This window comes from Artemia sp. Qi Xiang Cuo, chromosome 10 (assembly GCF_049724085.1).
Source record: "Artemia sp. Qi Xiang Cuo chromosome 10, ASM4972408v1, whole genome shotgun sequence".
Classification (NCBI taxonomy): Eukaryota; Metazoa; Arthropoda; class Branchiopoda; order Anostraca; family Artemiidae; genus Artemia; species Artemia sp. Qi Xiang Cuo.
Genome location: NC_142803.1, coordinates 7,706,674 through 7,733,444, shown reverse-complemented (window position 1 = coordinate 7,733,444; position 26,771 = coordinate 7,706,674). Strand labels below are relative to the sequence as shown.

At 35.2% G+C, this 26,771-nt stretch overlaps 1 protein-coding gene across 5 annotated transcripts in view; it reads right to left on the bottom strand.

The window, feature by feature from the left end:
* Nucleotides 1-26,771, bottom strand: part of LOC148947431 (uncharacterized) — a 74,018-nt gene that overhangs the window by 24,089 nt on the left and 23,158 nt on the right. For all 5 annotated transcript variants that reach the window (XM_089095260.1, XM_089095261.1, XM_089095262.1 and 2 more), the window contains exons 4-6: nucleotides 23,338-23,574; nucleotides 13,448-13,617; nucleotides 7,232-7,417 (exon numbers count right to left, since the gene is read on the bottom strand). In XM_089095260.1, coding sequence (XP_088951386.1) covers nucleotides 7,232-7,417; nucleotides 13,448-13,617; nucleotides 23,338-23,574 — 593 coding nt within the window. The remainder of the gene's footprint in view (nucleotides 1-7,231; nucleotides 7,418-13,447; nucleotides 13,618-23,337; nucleotides 23,575-26,771) is intronic.

Below are 26,771 nucleotides of genomic sequence, written 5' to 3'. Positions count from 1 at the left end.
GACATTGTCTTCGATGTCCCAAGTTACACCTGAAGTGGTTGCCATAGGCTTACAGTGCAGGTAGACCACGTGGTGCTCAGGATTACAATCATAAAGTAACAACACCAGAAAGTTAGACCTTTGCATCGTAAATAACCAAAGAGTGTCTTGATGAAACGGACTTTATTCGTTTTGCACGAAGGAAATTCCTCTTTCTTGGAGGTCAGTCTCATTTCTGGGCTAAACAGTACTTCCGGTCTAGTGTCACGGGTTCGCTTAAGATGAGTCATATCTTTTGCCGAAGCAGCGATGTCGTAGCCAAAGACAATAATGGGGTCTAGATATTTGGCCGAAGTGTAGTTTAAGTATTGGTCTAAGATTTCCATATATGTCTCTTTCTTCGCCCAGGGAATCCTGTTAAGCAAAGCGCCCCTGTCTAAGACTTAGGGGCAAGTAATACTAAGTTTTTCCCCGATACTATCAATTTCTAAAAGTCGCTTGATAGCTTTTACCAGATCTGGTTTATATGGCTTTCAGAACTTGCCAGAATCATGAAGAAAAGACGCAGGATAGGATTTTAGCACGTGCCGAAAGCCAAATAAGCCAGAGTATGATTTTTTTGTTAAAATTAAAATCAATGATTTAGCTAGTTGTGAGAATTTGCTTATTGGATTCTAAGAAATTGGGGTAGTCACGCTTAGGGTGGAGAATGGAGATAAATTAACGTGGACACGACTTCTTCTCTGCATTAGCAGTCCAATTTTTTCTGTATGGATTAAACTTTGCGTAATATTATTCTCAGCCGTATATCAACGCCTGATTTATGGGCGGGAGGAAGAGGAACTGAACATGAGCGTTCAAAACAAAATAAAGTGCATATTCTTGATCTACGAACCAGATTTACCTGTTGTCGGCTTTTTATACGTGCAAATTAAATTGTTTTTAAAAAGTCGTCATTTAAGAAGAAAAGAAGAAAAACGGTCAGTTTTGCCTCGTCCGATTTAAAGATGTAGTTGTTCTGAAGATGTAGATGTAGTTGTTTAACAGATTGTACTAGAGAACAGATGTAGTTGTTTTAACAGATTGTAACAGATAACAGATGAAGTTGTTTTAACAGATTGTTAATGTTTGAGTTTTTACGTATGGCATGGGCTACCAAATTTAGCTAATTAGTCTTGCTTGTTTATTTTCACTGTTCAACCTGACAACATTGAAGAAAATGTGGTACTGCCTAAAAGCTTCTTAATTTGGAAAGTCGAAAAGAGAAACCGTAAAAAAAAACGATGGTTTTCAGGTAGGAATGTACCTACGGTGGATCCAAGGGACAAAAAATGCTTGAGTTTGATGTCCTTCGCACCAAAGGGTATGGGTAACTGAGATTGGAAACTCGTGCTAGTGCCAAAAAAAATCACCAACGGCACCTAGCGTCTGGCGAAACTTTAAGCTAGGCCTAGTACATGTCTTTTAAACAGTAGATTCGCCTACCCTAAAGAGCCAAATACTGGCCTTTTTAGGCAGTTTGAAATGCAAGTAAAGGTAAAGAGCCCAAAACTATTTAACTAGTAGGCCTACTAGTTTAAACCTAGGCCTACTTTGTGCAGCCCATTGATAGGCCTATTGAGTTAAATTAGTTTTTTAAACAAGACAACTACCAGTTATTTATTACTTACACAGAGAATTCACCTTTAAATGTTATCAAATAGTTCGTGGTAACGAACTGTAAATAAGGAGCGAATTCACTTAATAGTAAATGAAACTCTAAAAAACAGAATTTTGATATCAATAAATATATAAAAATATCACCTTATTATGCTGATTCCAAATATATAAGATACATCAAGTTTATTACTATCCATCAAAAGTTACTAGCCAGAGGAAATTTGCCAGATCATAGGAAGCGCGCTAGCGCTGCCTTAGTAAGGACCGGTGTGGACACAATGTGTTGTTTTTTTTTCTCCATGCCCGGGAACTTCGTATTGAAGGAGTTGTCGCAGAAAGTTCGAAAAGGGCTCATTCGATTGGAAATTGGAGTGGCTAGTGCCCTTTTGAATAGTCAAAAGTGATTGGAGGGCAACTAGCCACCCCCCCACGCCCATCATTCCCCCAAATACGTCCAATCAAAATTTTGAGATAGCCATTTTTTTCGGCGTAGTTGATTTACAAATAGAAAATATCTTTTTGAGGAGGACACTCCCCCACAACCCACGGGGCAAGGGTTTTAAGTTATGCCCTGAGAGCAAATAAGGTTTTTATAGAAGGCGTTGTCGTAGAGACTTCAAAAAAGCCTCATTCGATTGGAAATTCAAAGGGCTAGTGCCCTTTTTAATAGTCGAAAGTAATTGGAGAGCAACTAGCCCCCCTCCACGCCCATCATTCCCCCAAAGACATCCACTCAAAATTTTGATATAGCCATTTTGTTCAGCTTAGTTGATTTCCAGATAGAAAATATCTTTTGTGGAGGACACTCCCCCACAACCCTCGGGGCAAGGGTTTTAAGTTATGCACTGGGGGCATATAAGGTTTTTATAGAAGGCTTTGTCGTAGAAACTTCAAAAAAGGCTCATTCGATTGAAATTCAAAGGGCTAGTGCACTTTTCAATAGTCGAAAGTGATTGGAGGGCAACTAACCCCCTCTACACCCATAATTCCCCCAAACACATCAAATCAAAATTTTGATATAGCCATTTTGTTCAGCGTAGTTGATTTCCAGGTAGAAAATATCTTTTTGAGGAGAACACTGCCCCAAAACCCTCGGGGCAAGGGTTTTAAGTTATGCCCTGGGGGCATATAAGGTTTTTATAGAAGGCGTTGTCGCAGAAACTTCAAAAAAGGCTCATTCGATTGGAAATTCGAAGGGCTAGTGCCCGTTTTAATAGTCGAAGGTGATTGGAGGGCAACTAGCCCCCCCCCCCCCCACGCCGATCATTCCCCAACACACATCCAATCAAAATTATGAGATAGCCATTTTGTTCAGCGTATTGATTTCCGGATAGAAAATATATTTTCGAGGAGGACACTCCCCCACAACCCTGAGGGCAAGGGTTTTAAGATATACCCTGGGGGCATATAAGGTTTTTATAGAAGGCGTTGTCGTAGAAACTTCAAAACAGGCTCATTCGATTGGAAATTCAAAGGCCTAGTACCTTTTTTAATAGTCGAAAGTGATTGGTGGGCAACTAGCCCCCCCCCTCCCACGCCCATCATTCCCCCAAACCAATCCAAACAAAAATTTTAGATAGCCATTTCGTTCAGCGTAGTTGATTTCCGGATATAAAATATATTTTTGAGGAGGACACTCCCCCACAACCCTCAGGGCAAGGGTTTTAAGTTATGCCCTGAGGGCATATGAGGTTTTTATAGAAGGCGTTGTCGTAAAAGCTTCAAAACAGGCTCATTCGATTAGAAATTCAAAGCGCTAGTACCCTTTTGAATTGTCGAAAGTGATTGGAGGGCAACAAGTCCCCCACCCCACGCCCATCAGTCCCCCAAAAGCAACCCATATAAATTTTGAGACAGCCATTTAGTTCGGCGTAGTTGATTTCCAAATAGAAAATATGTTTTTGAGGAGGACACTCCCCCACAACCCTCAGGGCAAGGGGTTTAAGTTATGCCCTGGGGCGTATAAGATTTTTGTAGAAGGCGTTGTCGTAGAAACTTCAAAACAGGCTAATTCGATTGGAAATTCAAAGGGCTTGTACCCTTTTTAATAGTCGAAAGTGATTTGAGTGCAACTAGCCCCCCCCCCCCCCTCACGCCCTTCATTCCCCCAAAAACATCCAATCAAAATTTTGAGATAGCCATTTTGTTCAGCGTAGTTGATTTCCAGATAGAAAACATATTTTTGAGGAGGACACTCCCCCACAACCCCCAGGGCAAGGATTATAAGTTATGCCCTGGGAGCATATAAGGTTTTTATTGAAATCTTGGTCGTAGAAACTTGAAAAAGGGCTCATTCGATTTGAAATTCAAAGGACTAGTTCCCTTTTTAATAGTCAAAACTGATTTGAGGGCAAGTAACCCCCCCTCTCTCACCCACCTTTTCCAAAAACACATCCAATAAAATTTTTTAGATAGCCATCTTATTCAACGCAGTTAAAAATTTTGAAAATTAGGTCTTTAAAGATGACAACACTTCCCCCCACAGCGCTCAGGCCAGGGGTTGTAAGTTTTACCCTGGGGGCACATGGGGTTTTTATTGGAAGTGAGGTAATCAGGAATTCAAAAGGACTCATTCCGTATGAAATCTAACGGGTTAATGCCTGTTTTAACAGTTGAAAGTGATTGGAGAGCGACTTATGCTCCTCTTACGCAAACCATTTTCCCACAACACATTACGCACAACACACCCAATCAAAATTTTGAGATATCCATTTTGTTCAACGTAGTTGAAAGTTCTGAAAATTAGGTCTTTTAGGATGATAACCCCCGTTAGAGCCCTCAGTGCAAGGGTTGTAAGCTATGCCCTGGGGGCATATAAGGTTTATATAGAAAGTTGTTGTATATGATTTATAGAATAGATTTTAGTCTTCCTCAAATCCAAATTTTATATGTTTAGAAAGTAAATGTTGCCTTAAGATTAAATCAAAATACACTGTGATAATGCTGATTCCCTATAAGGCATCTCAGCAGTATCCCGAGAACGACCGAGGGTATTATGTTCAAACTTTCGGGGCTACTTCTGCTCTTAAAATTTAACCAAATCAAAATAGCGTAAGTGTATCCAAGCTATCAAAGAAAGTAAACAGATTTTGAAAAAATACAAATAAATGTGCATTGTCAGTTTAATATACATATACTGATATTTAGTAATCAAAATGTTAATATTATTTGATTTATTAGAGTTATAAAAGTAAGAACTTTTTTTTTTTTTCAGTAAAGAGCAAATTATGTTATGGCCTTAGGAAGGCATAGGGATTTTGCGCCCAACTTATGTTAATTACTGCTCGTTTTGAGTTTGACTCGGTTAATTATTGTAATTTCTGTTCGTTTGGTTTTCATTTATTTATCGATGCTGATTTGTGGTAGTTTCACGCTTGGTAGATTATTTGATTTTATTTTTGCTCATTTTTTGTTTAATGAAGTTCTTTACTTTTCTTTGAAAAAATTATTTGTGGAAAAAGTTTTTTTAATTAATTTTTTTAATAGGGCGGAAACACCCTCTAAAATTCAAGGAATCTTAATGAAAATCACACCATCAGATTTAGCGTACCAGAGAACCCTACTGTAGAAGTTTCAAGTTTCTATCCACAAAAATGTGGAATTTTGTTATTTTTTGCCAGAAGAAAGATCATGGATGCGTGTTTGTTTTTTCGTCGTTTAATTGCATCAAAATAACGGATCTAGAAGAATCAAGAGAGGGTGTATTCGAACCAAAATTAAACGTTCTGGTTGATATAACGGTCCTAAAAGATCAGGAGAGGGCGCATTCGAATGAAAATTAAAAGTGCTAGTATTCTTTTTAAGTGATCAAAAAGATTGGAGGACAATTGGCCCCTCTCCCACGCTCCTTTCTCCCCCACAGTTAGCCAACCAAAATTTTGGACAGCCATTTTGTCAAATAACTACGTGTTTAGAGGTAAAACGACCTCCACTGCCCGTGGGGGGGGGGGAGGCCTGTAAGTTATAAAATTTGCCCACTGTTTACGTATAGTATTTGTTATTGGGAATTGTTAGACATTTTTCGGGGAGATTTTGTGCTTGGGGTGGATTTCCATAGGGATAATCTTCCTTGGATAGGAGAATTTTCGGGGGGTGAACTTTCCAGGGGAAATTTTACACAGGGGGGGGGGGGTTTGACAGAATTCCTATACGAAATTATTTTAACTGTCTTACATTCTCTTTGCTAACTAAATTTTGCATGTGAAGATGTTCCAGGAGAATTATCCAGGGACTATTTTCCGCGTTTTTTGATTTCTGGGAAAAAAATTTCCACGGAAGGGGTCATTTGTGGAGTGATCAAGAAAGCGATTAGAAATTAAATTCTTTTTCAAATGAAAATGTTGTGCTAAGGATAAATTTTATTATTTATATATAGTTCTAGTTTTTTATTATTTTAAAAAGTAGAGTTGTGAGAAAGAGTCAAATTTTTGCGTAAAGAGCGGGAGGGAACAGCCCCTTTCATATACGGAATAATTTCTGGTTGTTTTGAGTTTTAATGCTGCTCCTTACTTTCAGTTGAAAAAACTTTTTTTTTTATTTAATTTCTTATCGTTTTTTAAATAATACTGGGAAATCCGGTTCCCCCTACATGGAAAATTCCCTTACCCCATGAAAAATCCCTCTTTGAAAGATCCTCCCATGTAACCTTCTCTCCCAACCACCCAACCACAAGAAAAAAAAACCTAAAAACGTCTGTATACTTCCCAATAACCAATACTATATGTAAATAATGGGCAAAGTTCACAACTTGCAGCCCTTCCTCCGGGGACTGTGGGGGATTAAGTCATCCTCAAAGACATAGTTATTAGAGTTTTCGACTATGCTAAAAAAAAATTGCTAACTCAAAATTTTGATCGGGTGACTTTGGGAAAAAAATAGCGTGGGAGGGGGCCTAGTTGCCCTCCTGTTTTTTTGGTCACTTAAAAAGGACACCAGAACTTTTAGTTTCCGTTCAAATGAGCTCTCTCGCAATATTCTAGGACCACTGGGTCGATACGATCACTCCAGGGAAAAAAAAAGCAAATAAACATGCATCCGTGATCTTTCTTCAGGCAAAAAATACAAATTCCACATTTTTGCAGACAGGAGCTTGAAACCTCTAAAGTAGGGTTCTCTGATACGCTGAATCTGATGGTGTGATTTTCATTCTATGGCTTTTAGGGAGTATTTCCTCCTTTTTCGAAAATCAGGCAAATTTTCTCAGGCTCATAACTTTTGATGGGTAAGATTAAACTTGATGTAACTTATATATTTGATATCAGCACAAAAATTCAATTCTTTTGATGTATTTATAGGAATCAAAATTCCGTTTTTTAGAGTTTCGGTTACTATTGAGCCGGGCCACTACGCTGCGTTAACGCGCTAGTAGTTATCGGTTCCTATCTTTCCACCTTAAATCGCAGAAGATTGGACTCACTTACCCATACTCTTTGCTTCGTACTTTAAGTTCTGTTCGCCCCTCGACGTCGTAACTAGACGTCTAATCCCGTAATTCACGCAGAAGTAAATAAGTACTGATTGAAACAACCTTGCATAGCAATAGCCTAGTTCATGTAGGCACTCATTTGATGACGAACTATAGACATCTTTTTACCTTTTTTTTCGAATTCCGTCTTACTTTTGAGGGGGTTACTTTCAGAATAGGTTTCTTCTTTGTAGAATTAAAAGCAGTTGAACTTCGAATACTTTCTTTTGTCATAAACAATGATACGTTTGAAGAACTAATGGAAGAATTCGGTGTATCACACAAAGACAGTTTCTCAGCTATCATACTCTCAATCTGAAAAAGATGATGATAAGACTAATAAACGAAACAAACAATCACTTGTCAAAGACATATTCAAAAAAGGCATTCGACCGTTAATAAAGATTTGATTTATCGATTAAATTAGTACCAGCTTTCAATAACAGAAGCAAATACTACAATAATCATAAAAATTCAGGAAATACATTCAGACAGGATGCCAGAATGTCTTCCCAAAAGGTTTGGCAAGGACCTGACAATCCGGTCTGGTAGATGTTCTAACTGATTTTAGTTAGGCCCCCCTTCCCCCATTCCTCCCAGAGGTAGGATCTATTCAGGCACCAAAGAGGCATAAAAAGGACAATTTGTCTTACCTCCCAACAAGTTTGATTAAAATCCAAAAACCTTTCCTAGAAAGTATAATAACCCTCCATCTCCATTGAGGTCAGGTAACCAAGAAATAGGATGATTACTCTTACTTTCCATACAATTTGGTTAAGGTGAGACAAACCCTTCTTGTAGGTGCAACTATTACAAAAGTCGTGGGAGGGTGTAAAAAGGAAGGCTTTGAATAGATTGGGATGAAGGAGGAGCGTGCGTAGTTGTGTTGGCCTCAGGCGGCTTGGTGCCGCGGTGAGTTGTTAGTAGCCGTAGTAGTATTAGATGCTCCTCTCCCACCCGTTCTTCAGCTCTGAATTAGGATTGTGTCCAGACTTCCGAAATGCACAGCTTGGGCAGCAACTATTACTTCCCTTCGGATATGGTTAACATCAGAAAAAATTGTTCTGGTAAATGTGATGACAAGAGTTTACCGACCTCTTAAGAGGTCAGACTGGATCCGGACCCCACAAGACACAACCAGGATACTTATTATTCCTTCTCATCAAGCTTGGTTGAAGTCCAACAATCCCTTCTCCTAGATTTCCAGACGACAAGAACTTAGCCCCTTACACTCTCTCCTTCATTAGAACAGGGTCAATTATTAGCCCCTAAAAGCCATAACTAAAATCCTCTTTCTTCCTTCCTTCCAAGTTTGGTTCCGATCCGGCAACTTATTCTTTAGATGTTTTTATGATAACATTTCATCTCCACAGGCAGGATAATGTCCAAGGAGCCACAACACACGGCTAGGACACTGGAGAAATTTTTGGAAGAGATCTGACAACCACTTCCAGTAGATGTGTTGACAAGAAGTTTCCAAGATTCCCTCTCCCCTCAAAAACAGACTTTTTTGTCCCAGTTTTATGCACATACAAAATTCCCTGAAACACGACAAAAATCGAGGATTTCACATAAAATGGAAAAATCGGTATCTAGAATTCCGTGATCCACTTTTCCATAATTATTTCCTGGAAATCTAAAAGAGATAAAAATTCCAATCCAAAGTTCTCGAAGAGATAATTCCATGTTCTACACGGAATTTTCTTTCGCAGAAAAAATAGTTTCGTTTTGGATGGTTTTTACACTGTTTAGTAGGCTAGAAAAATAAGAGATTTATTTTCTTTCTGCGAAACTGCTAGAAATTTTCAAGACTTCAGAGGAACTATTCTTATCTGTTACCTGATTTCCATACCATAAAAAAAATCTAAATTTTCATCTCTTGGGACCACTAAAAACCTCCAAATCACTGATAACAATTATTGTGACAGCAATAGTTGTAATTTAGTATAAAGCAAACTACGGTCTATAATAGCCTAAATTAAAAAAACACACACACACACACACAAACTTTTGAGACACTGTCTAGTAGCAAATGTTTCTCTAATTAGGAAATATCGAATTATTTAGCGAACATGCAAAATGCGAACATTATAATTATATAGCAAACACTAATTAGGAAATAGCGAATTTTCACCAAGATCCATAACTACAGCAATTTGTATTGTAATTACGAGAAGACATTATTTAGAATTTCGAGAAAAGAGCCTGATTTCCAATCGAATTTAAGGCTTTGCCACTCCTACGCCGAAGCGCTTTCGCCGCTCCGTTTTTGCGAGATTTTCGAGGATAGTAGAAGCACTGAACAAAACACAACTGATGAGCCAAAAGTAATTAAATAGAGAGGTGATACCGAACTCTCAGCTGCCATTCTTGGGAGACATCCGACAGCCACGGAATTCCTGTGTTGTTTTAAAATCACTTTTCTGTGAAAAGCTGCGCGGCGGCGGAGTGCATATGGCACTTTGACCATAAATCACACGGTCCAGTTTTTGTTAAGAAAAAATCCCTCCGAAATACTTTATTGTGCTCCCTGGTATTGTGCGCCCTAGCCTCGGGGCTAGTGGTCTATTGGTAAATCCTGGCCTGCTGACCTCAAAAGTAATATCCGATTGAAAAAGAAAGTTTATTATTTAAGTAGTCATAGTAAAAAATCCTTGACTGGAGGTTTACATTCTCCTTACCTTGAACAACGACAAAAAAATCACATTTTACAATGGCAACAAGAAATTTCCCTACAACAAGAAAAGTAAAATCAACTACTAAAACAGTAAAATTGCTCCGCAATACAATAATAACGTCATTAATAGCTTCATCATAATTGAAGCCGTCATAGTAAAAAATCCTTGACGGGAGGTTTACAGTCCCCTTGCTGTGAACAACAAGGAAAATCGCATTTTGCAATGGCAACAAGAAATTTCCCTACAACAAGAAAAGTAAAATCAACTATGAAAACGGTAAAGTTGCTCCACAATATAATAATAGCGTCATTAATAGCATCATCATTATTTAAGTCGTCATAGTCAAAAATCCTTGACTGGAGGTTTACAGTCCCTTATCTTGAACAACAATGAAAATCGCATTTTGCAACAGTAACAAGAAACTTCCCTACAACAGGAAAAGTATAATCAACTACGAAAACGGTAAAGTTGCTCCACAATATAATAATAGCGTCATTAATAGCTTCATCATTATTTAAGTCGTCATAATCAAAAATCTTTGGTTGCTCCGCAATATAATAATAGCGTCATTAATAGTTTCATCAATATTGAAGTCATCATAATCGAAAATCCTTAACTGGAGGTTTACAGTCCCCTTACATTGAACAACAAGAAAATCGCATTTTGCAATGGCAACAAGAAATTTCCCTACAACAACAAAAGTAAAATCGACTATGAAAACGGTAAAGTGCTCCATAATATAATAATAGCGTCATTAACAGCTTCATCATTATTTAAGTCGTCATAATCAAAAATCTTTGGTTGCTCCGCAATATAATAATAGCGTCATTAATAGTTTCATCAATATTGAAGTCATCATAATCGAAAATCCTTAACTGGAGGTTTACAGTCCCCTTACATTGAACAACAAGAAAATCGCATTTTGCAATGGCAACAAGAAATTTCCATACAACAAGAAAAGTAAAATCGACTATGAAAACGGTAAAGTTGCTCCGCAATATAATAATAGCGTCATTAATAGCTTCATCATTATTGAAGTCTTCATAGTAAAAAATCATTAACTAGAGGCTTACAGTTCCCTTACCTTGAACAACAAAAAAATTACATTTTGCAAAAGCAAAAAGAAATTTCCCTACAACAAGAAAAGTAAAATCAACTACGAAAACGGTAAAGTTTCTCCGCAATATAATAATAGCTTCATCATTACTGAAGTCGTCATAGTAAAAAATCCTTGACTGGAGGTTTATAGTTCCCTTACCTTTAACCACAAAAAAGCACATTTTGCATAGCAACAATAAATTTCCTTACAACAAGAAAAGTAAAATAAACTACGAAAACGGTAAAGTTGCTCCACAATATAATAATAGCGTCATTAATAGCTTCATCATTATTTAAGTCGTCACAGTCAAAAATCCTTGACTGGAGGTTTATAGTTCCCTTACCTTTAACCACAAAAAAGCACATTTTGCATAGCAACAATAAATTTCCTTACAACAAGAAAAGTAAAATAAACTACGAAAACGGTAAAGTTGCTCCACAATATAATAATAGCGTCATTAATAGCTTCATCATTATTTAAGTCGTCACAGTCAAAAATCCTTGACTGGAGGTTTACAGTCCCCTTACCTTGAACAACAATGAAAATCGCAATTTGCAATAGTAACAAGAAATTTCCCTACAACAAGAAAAGTATAATCAACTACGAAAACGGTAAAGTTGCTCCACAATATAATAATAGCGTCATTAATAGCTTCATCATTATTTAAGTCGTCATAATCAAAAATCTTTGGTTGCTCCGCAATATAATAATATCGTCATTAATAGTTTCATCATTATTGAAGTCGTCATAGTAAAAAATCCTTGACTGGAGGTTTATAGTCCCCTTACCTTGAACCACAAAAAAGCACATTTGAATTTTCCACAAAAAAGCATAGCAACATGAAATTTTCTTACAACAAGAAAAGTAAGATCAACTACGAAAACGGTAAAAAAGCTCCGCAATATAATAATAGCCTCATCATTACTGAGGTCGTCATAGTAAAAAATCCTTAACTGGAGATTTACAGTCCCCTTGCCTTGGACAACAAGGAAAATCTTATTTTGCAATAGCAACAAGAAATTTCCCTACAACAAGAAAAGTAACATCAACTACGAAAACGACAAAGTTGCTCTGCAATATAATAATAGCGTCATTAATAGCTTCATCGTTACTGAAGTCGTCATAGTAAAAAATTCTTGACTGGAGGTTTATAGTCCCCTTACCTTGAACAACAAGGAAAATCATATTTTGCATTAGCAACATAAAATTCTTCTACAACAAGAAAAATAAAATCAACTACGAAAACGGTAATATTGCTTCACAATATAATAATAGCGTCGTCATTATTAAAGTCGTCATAGTCAAAAACTCATTACTGGACGTTTACCGTCCCCTTACCTAGAATAACAAGGAAAATCACATTTTACATTAGCAAAAAGAAATTTTCCTACTGCAAGAAAAATAAAATCAACTACGAACGCAGTGATGTTGCCCCGCATCGTAATAATAGCGTTATTTTTACAGAAGCACTCGATAGATTTACAGAGGTGCAGCTTTTAGCAGATAAAATGTGTCTGTAGTACAATCATGTAGGTGTTATATATGTGATTTACAGCACAATTATAGAACCATTGTGTTTGATTTCAGTTGGAAGCAAGTTACCTAGTATGATATTTGTAAGGGTTTTAAAATAAAATTTTAAGAAAGATTTAGAGACCAGTTTTAAAAGAAAGTTTTAACAAACGTTTACGAAAATTGAGTTTTAAGAAAATTTAGTAAACGGAGGAGACTTTTTTACCTCATTTTCACACTTAGAATAATAATTGAGACATATCTGAATTATCAAACCCCTTGAATCTCGTAGATAATAAACAGCTTGTTCATAATTGACACCCGTAATTAGAGGGTGCCAATTAAAGGGTGGGGGCCCCTTAGATTTTGAAAACATCTTTTTTGGTAATATTATTGGAAAAAAAAGGAAAAGAACAAAATAACATCCCTCCCCCAAGCTACCAAAAAAATTCCTTTTTTGTATCTTTAAAAAATTTAAAAAGACATTGCCCTCCCCCCTACATTTTTATAAATTACCCCCCGCATTTTGAAAATTTATTGATATTGCGTAAATCAAACGTTCATTAAAAATACACCAACTATAACTCGTATTATTGTAGCCTATTATATTTATTATATAATATATATTAAATGTTATAGTTATTAAATGCGTAATATATATATAATGCGTATATATAATGTGTAATAGTTATTAAATGTTCTAGAAAAGGTAGCAGGATGAGGAGAGGTTTCTGGACAGCACATATTATTTTTATTTTCAGTCTTATTAACCTATGATTCAGTCGTAAATTAACGAAAATCCTTGATGAATCAGGTCGAAAATTTTTTAAGAAATTAAATTACCCAAATTAACGAATAAGCTAATGACAAAGGAATTCTTTTAACGAGCACGAATTTCTTCTAACGAATGTAACGAATCTAACGAATGTTATTTACAAATTATAGGAGATGGGAAAAAATCTTCTTGTAACTGAAAAGTCAGAATCAAAATGTATTTTACACATTTGTTATCTGTTCTTTGATTTTGGTCCCATTGCCACATGTGAATTCAAATACCTTATCCGCGTGATCCAACTGAAGGTGGTCAATGAAAGATAAAAGACGGCTTTCATCAACTAAATATCCGCAAAATCCACACTTCGGTCGGTTCGTTTCATTTGAAACTGATGAAAGAAGGGCAGATATGACTTCCGGATGGAATTTCATAACGTGATATGCCAATAATCCTAAAAATAAGAACATTTTATTATCTGTAATACCTGTATAAAGTTGATAGAGCCAAATGGCCCACAGTTAGGGACAGACAATAATTCTTACTCCACCCTTCTAAGACAACAATATATATATAATGGTGCAACATTCGTCCAACTTATGAAATTTTTGCCAAGGGAATAGAGTGGACGGATTTTCAGGGGCGTTTGCAACTTCGAAGCCCCACCTAACTTTCCCACTAAACTGCCCACGTTCACCTGAAATTTGGTGGGACGGTATCTACAACCAACGTTGACCTTGACGTTATCTTGACGTTATCCTTGACGGTATTTATAACCAACGTTAACCGTGACGTTATTTTGACGTTATCCTTGACGGTATGTACAGCCAACCTTGATGTTAGTTAAGAAATCGTTCACAGCTGAACTTAACAACCCAGGCACAATCAGGGTTTAAATTTTCACTGCTTGAGGATTTTCCCTCAATCATTCGAGGGGTCGCTCTCTCTCTCTCAGAAATCATGTACAGACAGACACAATTTGGTGCCTGCCAAGCGTGGCGGAACTGTTCCAAGCACTTTAAAAAGTGTGCCAAGCGGTTTGGAGACTGTGCTAAGCGTGGCGGAACTGTGCAGCACACATGCGGCCTGAGATATACATCATGTGGAAGGAAGTCAGCCCCCTCCCCTGTTATCACAAAAGAAAGATTTGTAAATAAGAATCGCAAGGCTTGTCCCTCTTCATGGACAAAGGTTTACATGTTTGTGCTAATTGATCTACCTATTTATTTTTTGCATTTCATTTTAGGGTATAAAATGTTGTTGTTTTTTGCATTTGTCTTCATGCAAATGGTTCTACAATGACTTAAAATAGTAATTTAATGCAACAATGTAGTTTGGCAATCATTATTAGAGTGCCTACGTGGCAACCAGTCGATTATAGAGTGCCTACGTGGCAATCAGTCGGTGGCAGACAGAGCAACAAAACGTTTTCAATGTCTAACATCTATGAAACAATCACTGCGAGTTACATTTTAGGGTAGAAAAATATGTCTTCCCACAAATAGTTACGCAATGATTATAAATAGTAGCAAAACGCAATGATAGAGTTCGTCAATTATTAGTAGTGTTTATGTGGCAACCAGTCAATGATATACATAGTTTCAAAATGTTTTCACTGTTAGATATCTACAAAACAATTACTGGATGCTGCATTTTAGGGTAGAAAAATTTATCTTCTTGCAAACAGTTCCACAGCAATTTAAATAAAAATCCAATGCAACCATGTAGTTCGGCAATAATTATTAAAGTGTTTATGTTGCGAGAAGTTGGTGATAGACATAGAATCAAAACATTTTCAATCAAGCATTTATGAAATAATTAGTAGGCGTAACCATTTGCAGAATATTTGTCTTTCCGCAAATTGTTACGCTATGATTATAAATAATAATGCAATGCAACCATTTAGTTCGGCAACTATTCGTAAAGTGTTTATATGGCAATCAGTTGGTGATAAACATAGAACCAAAACATTTTCACGATCAAACATCTATAAAATCATTAGTAGATGTTACCTTTTAGGGTAGAAAATGTGTCTTTCTACAAATTATTACGCAATAATTACAAATAATAATGGAACACAACAATGGAGTTGGCAATTATTAGCAAAGTATTTACGTGGTTCATATAGAACCCAATCGTTTTCACCGTCAATTATCCATAATACAATTAATGTGTGGTACATTTTGAGGAAAAGTAACCTAGCCATAATTCGTAAATGCTGTAATTGAAGCAGATCAACATGAATTGTGTTAAGTTTTATGTTTTGGGGCAAAGTAATAAGGCATTAGTTTTTATACATAGAGCAATTTAAAGAAAAAGACATTAATTGGGTATCAGAAAATAGAGAGAGAAAAGTTGATTCTAAGAATGCATAGTATCTTGAGACTGACTTTAAGGAACGTGTCATCGCTTGTTTTTTTTTTTTTTTTTTTTTTTTTTAATTTTTAATAGGTTTAAAACTATAGCATTCAATCGATAGCCAAACTACCCAAAGTAGTACTTTTGGAACACTATTGTCAACGCAACCTACCAAAGATTGCAAAGCAATCCATGTTGCTCTAGCAACATAAGTCTCGTTTAAATTATGAGTTACATCTGAAGCAAAGAATCAAATGACATTACTCAATGTTGATATATTGATATCCAAGTAGTATCCGTTCTTTTTTATAAAATTTTATCATTGTAGTGATTATGTTTTCTTTCTTCAAGCGAAAGGTTTCAGTACTTTCCAAGGAGCTATGGCATTCTACTTTTTTTTTTCACAGCAAAACATTGTATTTCAACTGCACACTCTGAGCAAGCCAAAATACCATCCAGCCAAACTGCTTGGTTAGCATCTATTCAGTTTTACCATATGACTATACCATATGACTAAGCAGGAAGGGTGTACGAAAGCACGGGATGGCTGGCCCCCAGCCCCCCATTGCACTTCCTGGCTGAAGGGCCACGAAACGGAGATCAGCACCGCCAGTTTGGACCTTAAGGGTCTAGTGCGGTCATACTCACTCACTTCTACTTACTTACCATATGACTAAAGTTTTCTTTTTTTTCAATGTATTAGTAGCTGTCAAACAAGTAGAATGCAAAATTTTCAAAATTTTAAGCAAACCAACACTATAAATGTTTCAAAAAACTATTGGCTTGGAGCCAATCTAAATTACAAATACAGACTAAAACAGTAGGGTGGGGCTGGTTCAGACATAGTGTCAGTTTGAACAGCTTAATGTCTTCTAAATAAGCCAAATAAAATTCTCTCTAAATTCATTCATTGAGCACCACGCACTGCACTTGTGGTGATGGTAAAGGCTGCTATCCTCTCCTCGTCGAATGCTCCTCATATTCTCTCTAAATTCATTCATTGAGCACCACGCACTGCACTTGTGGTGATGGTAAAGGCTGCTATCCTCTCCTCGTCGAATGCTCCTCATATTCTCTCTAAATTCATTCATTGAGCACCACGCACTGCACTTGTGGTGATGGTAAAGGCTGCTGTCCTCTCCTCGTCGAATGCTCCTCATATTCTCTCTAAATTTGTGGTGCTTGAAGATGGACGAATTGCATAATGTTGATGATGTATTAAAGAAGTACATACCCAAGGAAGAGTTAAAAGAGGTGAATCGGATTATTTATGGCAGAGAATATGAGCTATCCTCTCCTCGTCGAATGCTCCTCATATTCTCTCTAAATTCATTCATTGAGCACCACGCACTGCACTTGTGGTGATGGTAAAGGCTGCTGTCCTCTCCTCGTCGAATGCTCCTCATATTCTTTTCCTTGCTCAATCCCGATAAGACGTTTACTTGAGTTGTAGTCTTTTTCCATTCAATTTGTTAATTTAGGTTAGATAACATTATGTAGGCTAAATTAGGTTACACTCTACTCTGCTCGTGTGGTGGCGTTGAATGGAATTTTGTTTGGATCAATAAATAGAATCTTGTATAAATTTGCTGCCAAACCTAATTAGCTTATTCGCAATCCTAATTAGCCTATTCCTTATCTTAATTAGCCTATTCCCAATCCAAGCTATCCACTCACATCCTGTCTAAGATTAGGAACCCTCTATCCATATTTACGAAACATACATTGGTAGCATTTGAGTTGGGTGGCTCCACTAAAGGTAACATTTTTATATAAAAAAAAAAGGCCGTACCATTAGGATCCTTATATTATGCTCTTTCCAAATATCATATTTGCGTTAAATATGTTAATATTTTGCAAATTTAGTTAATCAGTTAATATTTGCAAATTTACAAGGTCCTTAATGCTGCTAATTTTCACTGACACAAACCGACCCAATTAATGAACATAATTGAATTACAAAGTGATATGCTTATACTTTAGTTCGTAGTTGTTTCGTTAGTCTGTTTTTCAACTATTTTGCTATTTTTATTTTTTCGTTCTTTGCTGTCTTAATCATTCTTTATTGTAGATGTGAAATACCGGGTTTTCGGCTTAATAACTAATAAAGTATCTATCTATACTGTAAATGCATTAACATAGTAATAATAATAATTATAACATAACAAAATAACATCACAATTATAAAAACAATAATAATTTAATTGCATCTATTGTATATTTAATTTCATAATTTAATTGTGTTTTTCACAAAGTTGACTGTTTAATTTTTAATTTTCGTTGTTTTTTTTTTCGTATGTTTCATTACTCCACCTAATTCATTACCTCACAGTTCATTACCCCTATCTTTCATAGCCAAATATTTCTGTAACTTTAATTCAAAAGCCCCGAGATAAACCAAGATATTGAGGCCATAAAAATACGTGCTTGTAAAATTATGATGGGAGAAAGCTATACTTCTTACGAAAAGGCCTTTGAATTACTGGGACTTGAGACACTCCCCAACAACCGCCAAAATCTTATAGTCAAATTTAGACAATACATTCTAAGACGCTCAAAACACCGGTATATCCTTCCCCCGAAGGCATTCACCAGAAGACAGAACAAGTTAGAACCAGTTTACGGCTGCACAACGCGGAATAAACATTCTTTTGTTGCCTTTTTCACGGGTCTGTTTAAAAGCATAAAGTAAATGCAGTTCGTGCTGTGCTATTTGAATGTACCTTGTAAACACCTCAGTTTTAGTGCTTCTTAGTGCTATGTCGAGTGTCGTGTGCTACTTAGTCGAGTGTCGAGTGCTCTATGTCGAGTACTTCTTAATGCTATGTCGAGTGTCGAGTGCTTCTTAGTCGAGTGTCAAGTGATCTATGTTGAGTGCTTCTTAGTGCTATTTCGAGTGTCGTGTGCTTCTTAGTCGAGTGTCGTGTGCTTCATAGTCAAGTGTCAAGTGTTCTATGTTGAGTACTTCTTAGTGCTATCTCGAGTGTCGTGTGCTTCTTAGTCGAGTGTCGTGTGCTTCTTAGTCGAGTGTCAAGTGTTCTATGTTGAGTGCTTCTTAGTGCTATGTCGAGTGTCGTGTGCTTCTTAGTCGAGTGTCAAGTGCTCTATGTCGAGTGCTTCCTAATGCTATTGTCTGTCTGTCGGTGCTATGTCTTTTCTGTCTGTAAATATGTTTCTCTCCAGTTTAGTTTACCTGTAATTCGGTTCAACTTAAAGTGGGTCGACTTTCCTCTCTCCAAACAATATAATTATGGTAACAATTAATGGAGTTAAAAAAGTCTTTTGCTTTCTTTTTGGTTTTAAATAACTTTCAATTCTAATAATTGAGTAATAATAATCAATTTAATTCTAATAGAAATCTAACAATACTCATTTTATAATTGAATTTTGTAATTTTTTTATTGTCTATTATCTCCAAAAGTTAGTCTGCAAAATTTCTTGGGTAGCTGCAAATTCCACAGAACAAATTTTTACATACAACTGGCAACTAAAAAGGGCAACCAAATCTGGTAGCTTAAAAGTACAATTCGGCATAGCATAACTCAAAATGGTAATTTCACATAAATGCGGTAATTCAAACAGGTAATTTTGTAAAGCGTAATTACGAAAGGTAATTTTACATAACTATGGTAATTCAAATGACCGTATGTTACACAAAATGATAATTTTACATAAATATGGCAATTCAAAAAGGTAATTTTTACATAGCAATGGTAATTCAAATGACCGTACGTTAAACAAAATGGTAATTTTACATAAATGTGGTAATTCAAAAAAGGTAATTATGCAAGCGTAATTACAAAGGGTAATATTACATAACTATAGTAACTCAAATGAACGTACGTTACACAAAATGGTAATTTTACATAAATGTGGTAGTTCAAAAAGGTAATTTTGTAAAAGTAATTTTTTACATAACTATGTTAATTCAAATGACCGTACGTTACACAAAATGGTAATTTTACATAAATGTGGCAATTCAAAAAGGTAATTTTGTAAGCGTAATTACAAAGGGTAATATTACATAACTATAGTAATTCAAATGACCGTACGTTACACAAAATGGTAATTTTACATAAATGTGGTAGTTCAAAAATGTAATTTTGTAAAAGTAATTTTTTACATAACTATGTTAATTCAAATGACCGTACGTTACACAAAATGGTAATTTTACATAAATGTGGTAATTCAAAAAGGTAATTTTGTAAGCGTAATTACAAAGGGTAATTTTACATAACTATGGTAATTCAAAAGACCGTACCTTACACAAAATAGATTTTGCTTAAATTTGGAAACTCAAAAGATAAGTTCTTTACAGCGTAATTCAAAAGGGTAATAATAGTTAACTATGGTAAAATGTTGTATGTTAGCAGAAACAGAGCTTTCATAAACCTGGTAACTCAAAAAAAGGTAATTTTGTAAGCGTCATTCGAAAGTGTGATTTCACCTAAATTTGGTAGTTATAAGTTCAACCAAAAGTACCAAAATGATCAAATAGAAGTTCAAAATAGGGATAAAATTCATTCTAATAGACAGTGTATAGAAATTCACAAAAAATACTAGATATTTCGGTCACATATGCAGTGACCGTCATCAGTAGTAAAACTAAACTAAAACAATTTAAAATAAAAGTTTACATAGGAAATCAAATAAAACTACATATTGTTTAATTCTCTAATTCTTTTCAAAGCAAAGGCGGAAGCTAGGATCTTTGACCTTCTTGGATTCGGTTCATTAGCGTTCAATGATATAACATTTGAACAAAGGTCAACTACATTGGATGAATTGAACTTTACTCTGTCAGTTTTTAATAAATTATCATAGATAGAGTTCAGCCCAAACTTACCTGTATCCCGATTCAAAGCAACAATCTTGAATAAGATTTTCTTTATTTCAAGAGTTTCACGAAAATTTGTCTTTAAACCTCGATCCCTAGACATCAAAGAGACATTCTTGAACAAAATAAAATGGTCTTGAAAATTGAAAAACATATTTTCAATTTTCAGAACATATTCAGAACATTCAGAACATATTTTCATTCGGACTGCTTATGACCGTACGGACTTAAGGAATTGGACTTAATGAAGTTGAATGTTCTTGAAAGTTCTTACGTTTACGAAAGTTCTTAAGCTTAAGTTTTACGTTTTACGAAAGTTCACGATGACTTTAATAACAATAGGGCAAAGGGTTACTTTCTCTTTTATATTTTTTGGGGGCACTGAAAAAGGCTTGGCAGAGGTCCTTGCCTACACAACTGATTTGTTTTGTTTTCTCTTTCACTGGCTAGGAATTATCCTACTTGTTGTTTTACCCTTTTATTCATTTTGTTGTACTGTTTATTTTGTTTGTATCCTTTCCTTTATTATCCTTTTGTTTCTTCACTTTTTTCGACATGATTTTTCATTTGTTTTAGCTGTATACTTTATGCACTGTAGTTCAACCAATAGACCTCGACATGCCCGCTCTTTTCCAAAAGAAGTATAAGTCATTAGGATATTGAGCTAGAAACTAGTCGGATAAGTGGAATTGGACTTAATGAAGTTGAATGTTCTTGGAAGTTTGAACGTTTACGAAAGTTCTTTCGTATATAGGTTAATAGGTTTTACTAACAGGTTAAATAGGTTTCGTAAATAGGTTCTCTCAAGTTATACCGGGTGAAAATATTGACTGAGTCCTTCAAAATTAAACTGTCGTAAATTGGGCTTAATAAAATATCTCCAGTATCTCTATGTATTGCTAAATTTCGGTTCATGTATTTTTTTTATTTAAATTACCTCTTTAAAAGTTTGTGGTAGGCCATTTACAGGAGACATTAAGGTTGCCTCGTCAAAAAGAACCAGATGGGTCGGATTTACGAAAATATGCGAAGCCAATGCCGAATCAAAGTTGTCATTGTTATTTTTTAATGTCATGGACTTATCTATTGAAATTTTGTGTTCATGCAAACGTTCACCTACTTGTTGATGGGTCCTACCATTGTAAAATTTCCCACAGTTTTTTTTTTTTTTTTTTTCCAGGGGTGATTTTACGGAAGTTCACGATGACTCATACTTCTTCTGGAAAACAGCGGCGACGTCAAAAAAAAATTTGTCGACTTTGCAATGCTTGACTTACATAAAGAAGTTCTTCAAGATATAAATATATTCCTAGCCTGAGTTTTTTGTAACCCCCCCCCCCTTACAAAAAAATCCTCCTTGTTGTTTTATCCTTGTGCTTATTTTGTTTGTATCCCTTCGTTTACGAACTGTAAGTTATGAGCGAAACTCAAAAAACCGGAAGTTCGATATCAATAGCTATTTCAAAAGAAGCGGCTTATTATTCTGATTCAAAATTTGATTCCAAAAATGATTCCAAATATTCTGATTCCAAAAATATTCCAAATTTGTAAGACTCATTAAGTTTAGTGGTACCCATCAAAAGCTTAGAAAATTTGCCTGGTTTTTAAAAAAGGGGAAAAACACCCCCTAAAAGTTTAGGAATCTGACTGAAAACCACACCATACATCACGGATGCGTGTTTATTAATTTGTTTTTTTTTTCTTTTTTTTTCAGGGGTAATCACATCGAACCAACAGTCCTAGAATATCGGAAAAGGGCTTATTCGAACGGAAATTAAAAATTCTAGCGTCCTTTTTGAGTGACCAAATAGATTGGAGGGCAATTAGCTCCCCTCCCACCCCCTTTTTCCTCAAAGTCGTCCTCGTTCTTTACGCTAAAGTTTAAATTTTTGTCCCAATTCTTTACGAACGACTCCTGCAACCCAGGGGTAGTTTAATTAGAATAATAAGCCTTTTTAAAAGTTCTAAAAAAATTAAACATTGAGATGTTGAGGAGGGAAAAGCCCCCCTCATATACGTAATAATTTCTGTTCCAAGTTTCGATGTTGCTCCTTAATTTCAGTTGAAAAAACTTTTTTTTATTTAATGAAAGTAAGGATCAACAGTAGAACTTAAAACGAACAGAAATTATTCCCTATATAAAGGGGGCTGCCCCCCCACTCCTGAACCTGTTCTTTACGCTATAGTTCGACGTTGTATCCCAATTTTTTAAGACCGACTACTCGAACACAGGAACCGTTGAGTTGGAACAAGAGGAATGTGTATGCCGCTATAAAGCTTAAGGGTAAAGATTAATTGTCGAAATAACATTAATCTTACTTGCGTACAAAATCTATATTAGGTCTATTCTCGAGTATTGGTGTCCTGTGTGGGGTCCCAAAAGTAAAAACGCTGCTTATTTGTCAGAAGAAATAGAAGATATTAAAAAACATGCTACTAAAATAATATAGGGATGACGCTACAATAACTACAAAAATGTCCTCGAGTTGTTGAACTTGATTTGCTGAATAATGGTATTCGGAAAAGGGATATTAGCAACTGATAAGTACCAATCTACTGTCCCTGCACTGATCAGCAGACTTACCAGACTTGTCGAACGGACTACGGCCCGTCAAGTGCCATAAGAACAGATATGCAACCTCTTTTGTGCCCTAATTTGTTAAGAATTTATCAAGTGATAATTTTTGCGTGTGTGTGTTGTTTCTTTGATTGTAAAAGTTCCATAATTCAGCGTTCATTTTTAGTGGGGGTATTTTTTCGTAAAAAAACTAAGTTTTTTCGTCAATTTTTTTTTCGAGTGTTTTTTTCTAATTAGCGTTCATTTTTGTTATTTCTTTTTTATTCCTATATGCACGGCACCAGGTACTTAAAGGTATCTGATATGCCGCTATTCAATTTAGATAAAAAAAAAGATGAAAATATAAGCTATTTAAATGAAGAATATATGAATATAAATAAACTGTAATTTGTTGAACCAACCTCGTTTTAAAATTTTCACATTACAAGCTGGGCATGTTTGATAGGTAAAAAGGTCATATTCTTTTCTTGCCATAAGCCTCAGCTCATTCTTATGAATATCCAGTAAGTGCAGCCTCAAGTGTTTTTCCTCTACATAATGGTTGACGCACAGAGGACAAAATACTGCACATCCTATTTGAGAAGATATTGCTACCAGTTGCTGGGCCGTCATTTGTATTTCACAGTAAGTTCTTTTCCCTAAAATAATTGAAGATTCTTCTAGGCTATAAAATCATTAGTTAAATAAAATATTATAATTTCACATAAACAAACTAAAATAAGCTCATAAAATATCCGGTATTTCTATTGTATATGACACATTTTTTTTAACACGGAAGAGGAGATGGGGTCGGAGGAGAAAGGGGGATTGAGCACCTAACTCTCCTGACCTTTGAAAAAATCTGCTATGCATTTTTATAAGTTTCTAAAATAGCTACAGATTTTTCTCTGTTGATCCCCTTTGAACCAAAGAAACGACAAAACAACGAAAATACATGATAAAGAGAACCAAAAAATGAAGAGAGCTGAATAGTTTAGTCTTACCAACTAGAGCTAGCAGGACAAAGAGATGACTAGCCTATTACTAGCTTCTGTCAGAGCGAAAAAAAATCATAAAGAGAACCAAAAAAATAAAGAGAGCTGAATAGTTTAGTCTTACCAACTAGAGCTAGCAGGACAAAGAGAGGACTAGCCTATTACTAGCTTCTGTCAGAGCAAAAAATCATAAAGAGAACCAAAAATAAAGAGAGCCGAATAGTTTAGTCTTACCAACTAAAGCAAGCAGGACAAAGAGATGACTAGCCTATTACTAGCTTCTATCAGAGCGAAAAGAAATCATAAAGAGAACCAAAAAATAAGGAGAGCTGAATAGTTTAGTCTTACCAACTAGAGCTAGCAGGACAAAGAGAGGACTAGCCTATTACTAGCTTCTGTCAGAGCAAAAAAAAAATCATAAAGATAACCGAAAAATAAAGACTAGCCTATTACTAGCTTCTGTTAGAGCGTTTATGTCGGAGCTCAGGTTTGTCCTCTGGCCTCATAGAAGCAAAAACCATCAATAAAAACAAAAGGGAATAAAAACAAAAATAACATAGAAACTAAAACTTTATATTTATAAATTGTCAAATATTTCATTTCTTCTACATATGCTCTTTTCTTCTATTTTTCTTGTTCTACTGCTTGAGTTTACTACGTAAGAACTGACCCTCAAGACAACGTATTCACACCAGTTGCATCGGTTTATGAAAATTTAGGAGAGGCAGGTAGAATGTTTTTCAAAACCAAGGGATGGGGAAATTTCTCAAATATTTTTTTTTTGTAAATTTCTATTTTGGGATCTTTTTTCTAATTCTTTTTTTTAAGAAATAAACCAATTTTGACACAGAGAATATATTTTTCAAAGCCTAGGGATGGGGAAATTTCTCATATATTTTTTTCTTTTTGGTAAAGTTTCAGTGGGTAACCACTTCTTAAGGAAAAATATAAAATAAATAATTTCTTAGAGCACACTGCTTTTCCATTTACGAAAAATTAAGCGAGAAAAACGGGTTTTAATTTCAACAAAGCAGTGAGAAAAAAATAAAAACAAAAAAGACTTCAACTAAAAAAAAATCAGAATATTTCGGCTCCACGTCCGGGGGTCTTTGTCAAAGAAAACAAACAACAAAAAAAAAACAACTTTAAGAGAAAAAAAACATTGTTTTTAAAATTAACAACAACAAAAAACGACAACTAAACGCACAAAAAAACTCACATTATAAACAACTTCCAGCACTGATGTTACCACATCAGAATAAAACCAAAGCGAATGTCTATAGTGCAAACAATATGGCATTCTCCTCTCAACATTCAGTGGATACATGGGATAATTATAAACAACTTCCAGCGCTGATGGATTTTTCTTTTCTTTTTTGTGAGTTCAGTTGTCGTTTGTTAAAAACAACTGTTTTTTTTACTTAAAGCTTTTTTTCCCCGGACGTGGAGCCGAAATATTCGGATTTTTTTCAATTTAAGTGTTCTTTTGTTTTTATTTTTTGTTCACTACTTTTTTTGATTTAAAACCCGTTTTTCTCGCATAATTTTTCGTACATATAAAATAAAAACAGTACCATTAGATCCCTTATTTTATGCTCTTCCCATATATCGAGGTCACTTTTCTCACAATGCACACTACCCCACCCCTCCCCTCTGATGGCTCGGGATATAGCCCTAAATAATTTCTTAGTTTTTTATTATCAGGTGATGTTACATATCTTCTTCGTTAAAACGTATTTGCTGCTTTCTTGGCCCTGAAAACCATTCTGACTAAGTGATTTCAAAGGAATTGTGGTTAAAAACATTATTCAAAAATTATATGAGTTTATATTTATAATAATAAAAACTATTTATTAAAAACTATGGAAGGAAACACGACAATCTGATTACTAGAAACATACTTTAATAAAATAAAATACATACTTTAACATATAATTACATTATAAAGTAGGAATTCTCTTGTTTTTATGTTATTTTTTAGGTGTTATATATTCTAGGTCTATATCTGACACCATCAGAGAGAAGAAGGGTTTGTGGCGTCTGCCAGAAAAGCAACCAGAAAAGCAGATCTGAAAAACAGACCTCCGCAATCCCCTGCTCTCCTCTCAACCATAAGTTTTGTCTTTAATCTTAACGCTTCTCACCTGTGAACATCCATCTGAGGGGAAATTCGATATTTCGCACTTTTTTAGATTAAGTCTTTAAATCTCTTTACTAGAGTTCTTATTAATGGTGAATTTTAGGGTCATTAAGATTGTCTCCTCTTTTAAGGGTTATCCTCCCCCTTCTAAAATTATGAATATTGTCTTATGGTAAAGAATAAAGGAGTTTTATAATTATTAAATAAAGATATTTCGTTAATAAAGAAAATAACAAATTTATATATGTAGAAGCAGCATAAAAAGGGACTATGTTTGATGGATACATTTTTATAAAAATTTCGTTTTTAGAGTTCCGATTTCGATACATAAGAATCTTTTTTACTCGATTTTTATCTTTTTTACTGCTCATTGTCAAAACCAATTAGATTAAATTGGCACCTGACGTGTGCTTGGGGGGGGGTAAATATTTTCCAAGGGAACGAAATAGCTGAACATATGCAATTAGACTGCTTAAAAAAAATCCTTCTTCAGAAAAACAGAAAAGCAGATATTTGGGAAGAGCAAAAAATAAGGAATCTAATGGCACTAGTTTTATTTATTTAGCTTTAGAATTTTATTTATTTTATTTTATTAGAAGTGGTCAACAACTGCAATTTTATTCTTTTCATCAAATGTTTCAACAAAAATAAAAAACGGTATTATTTAATGAAAATACCCAAAAAAGGTGTTATTCAAATTTGGAGTCGGGGAATTAGAGGG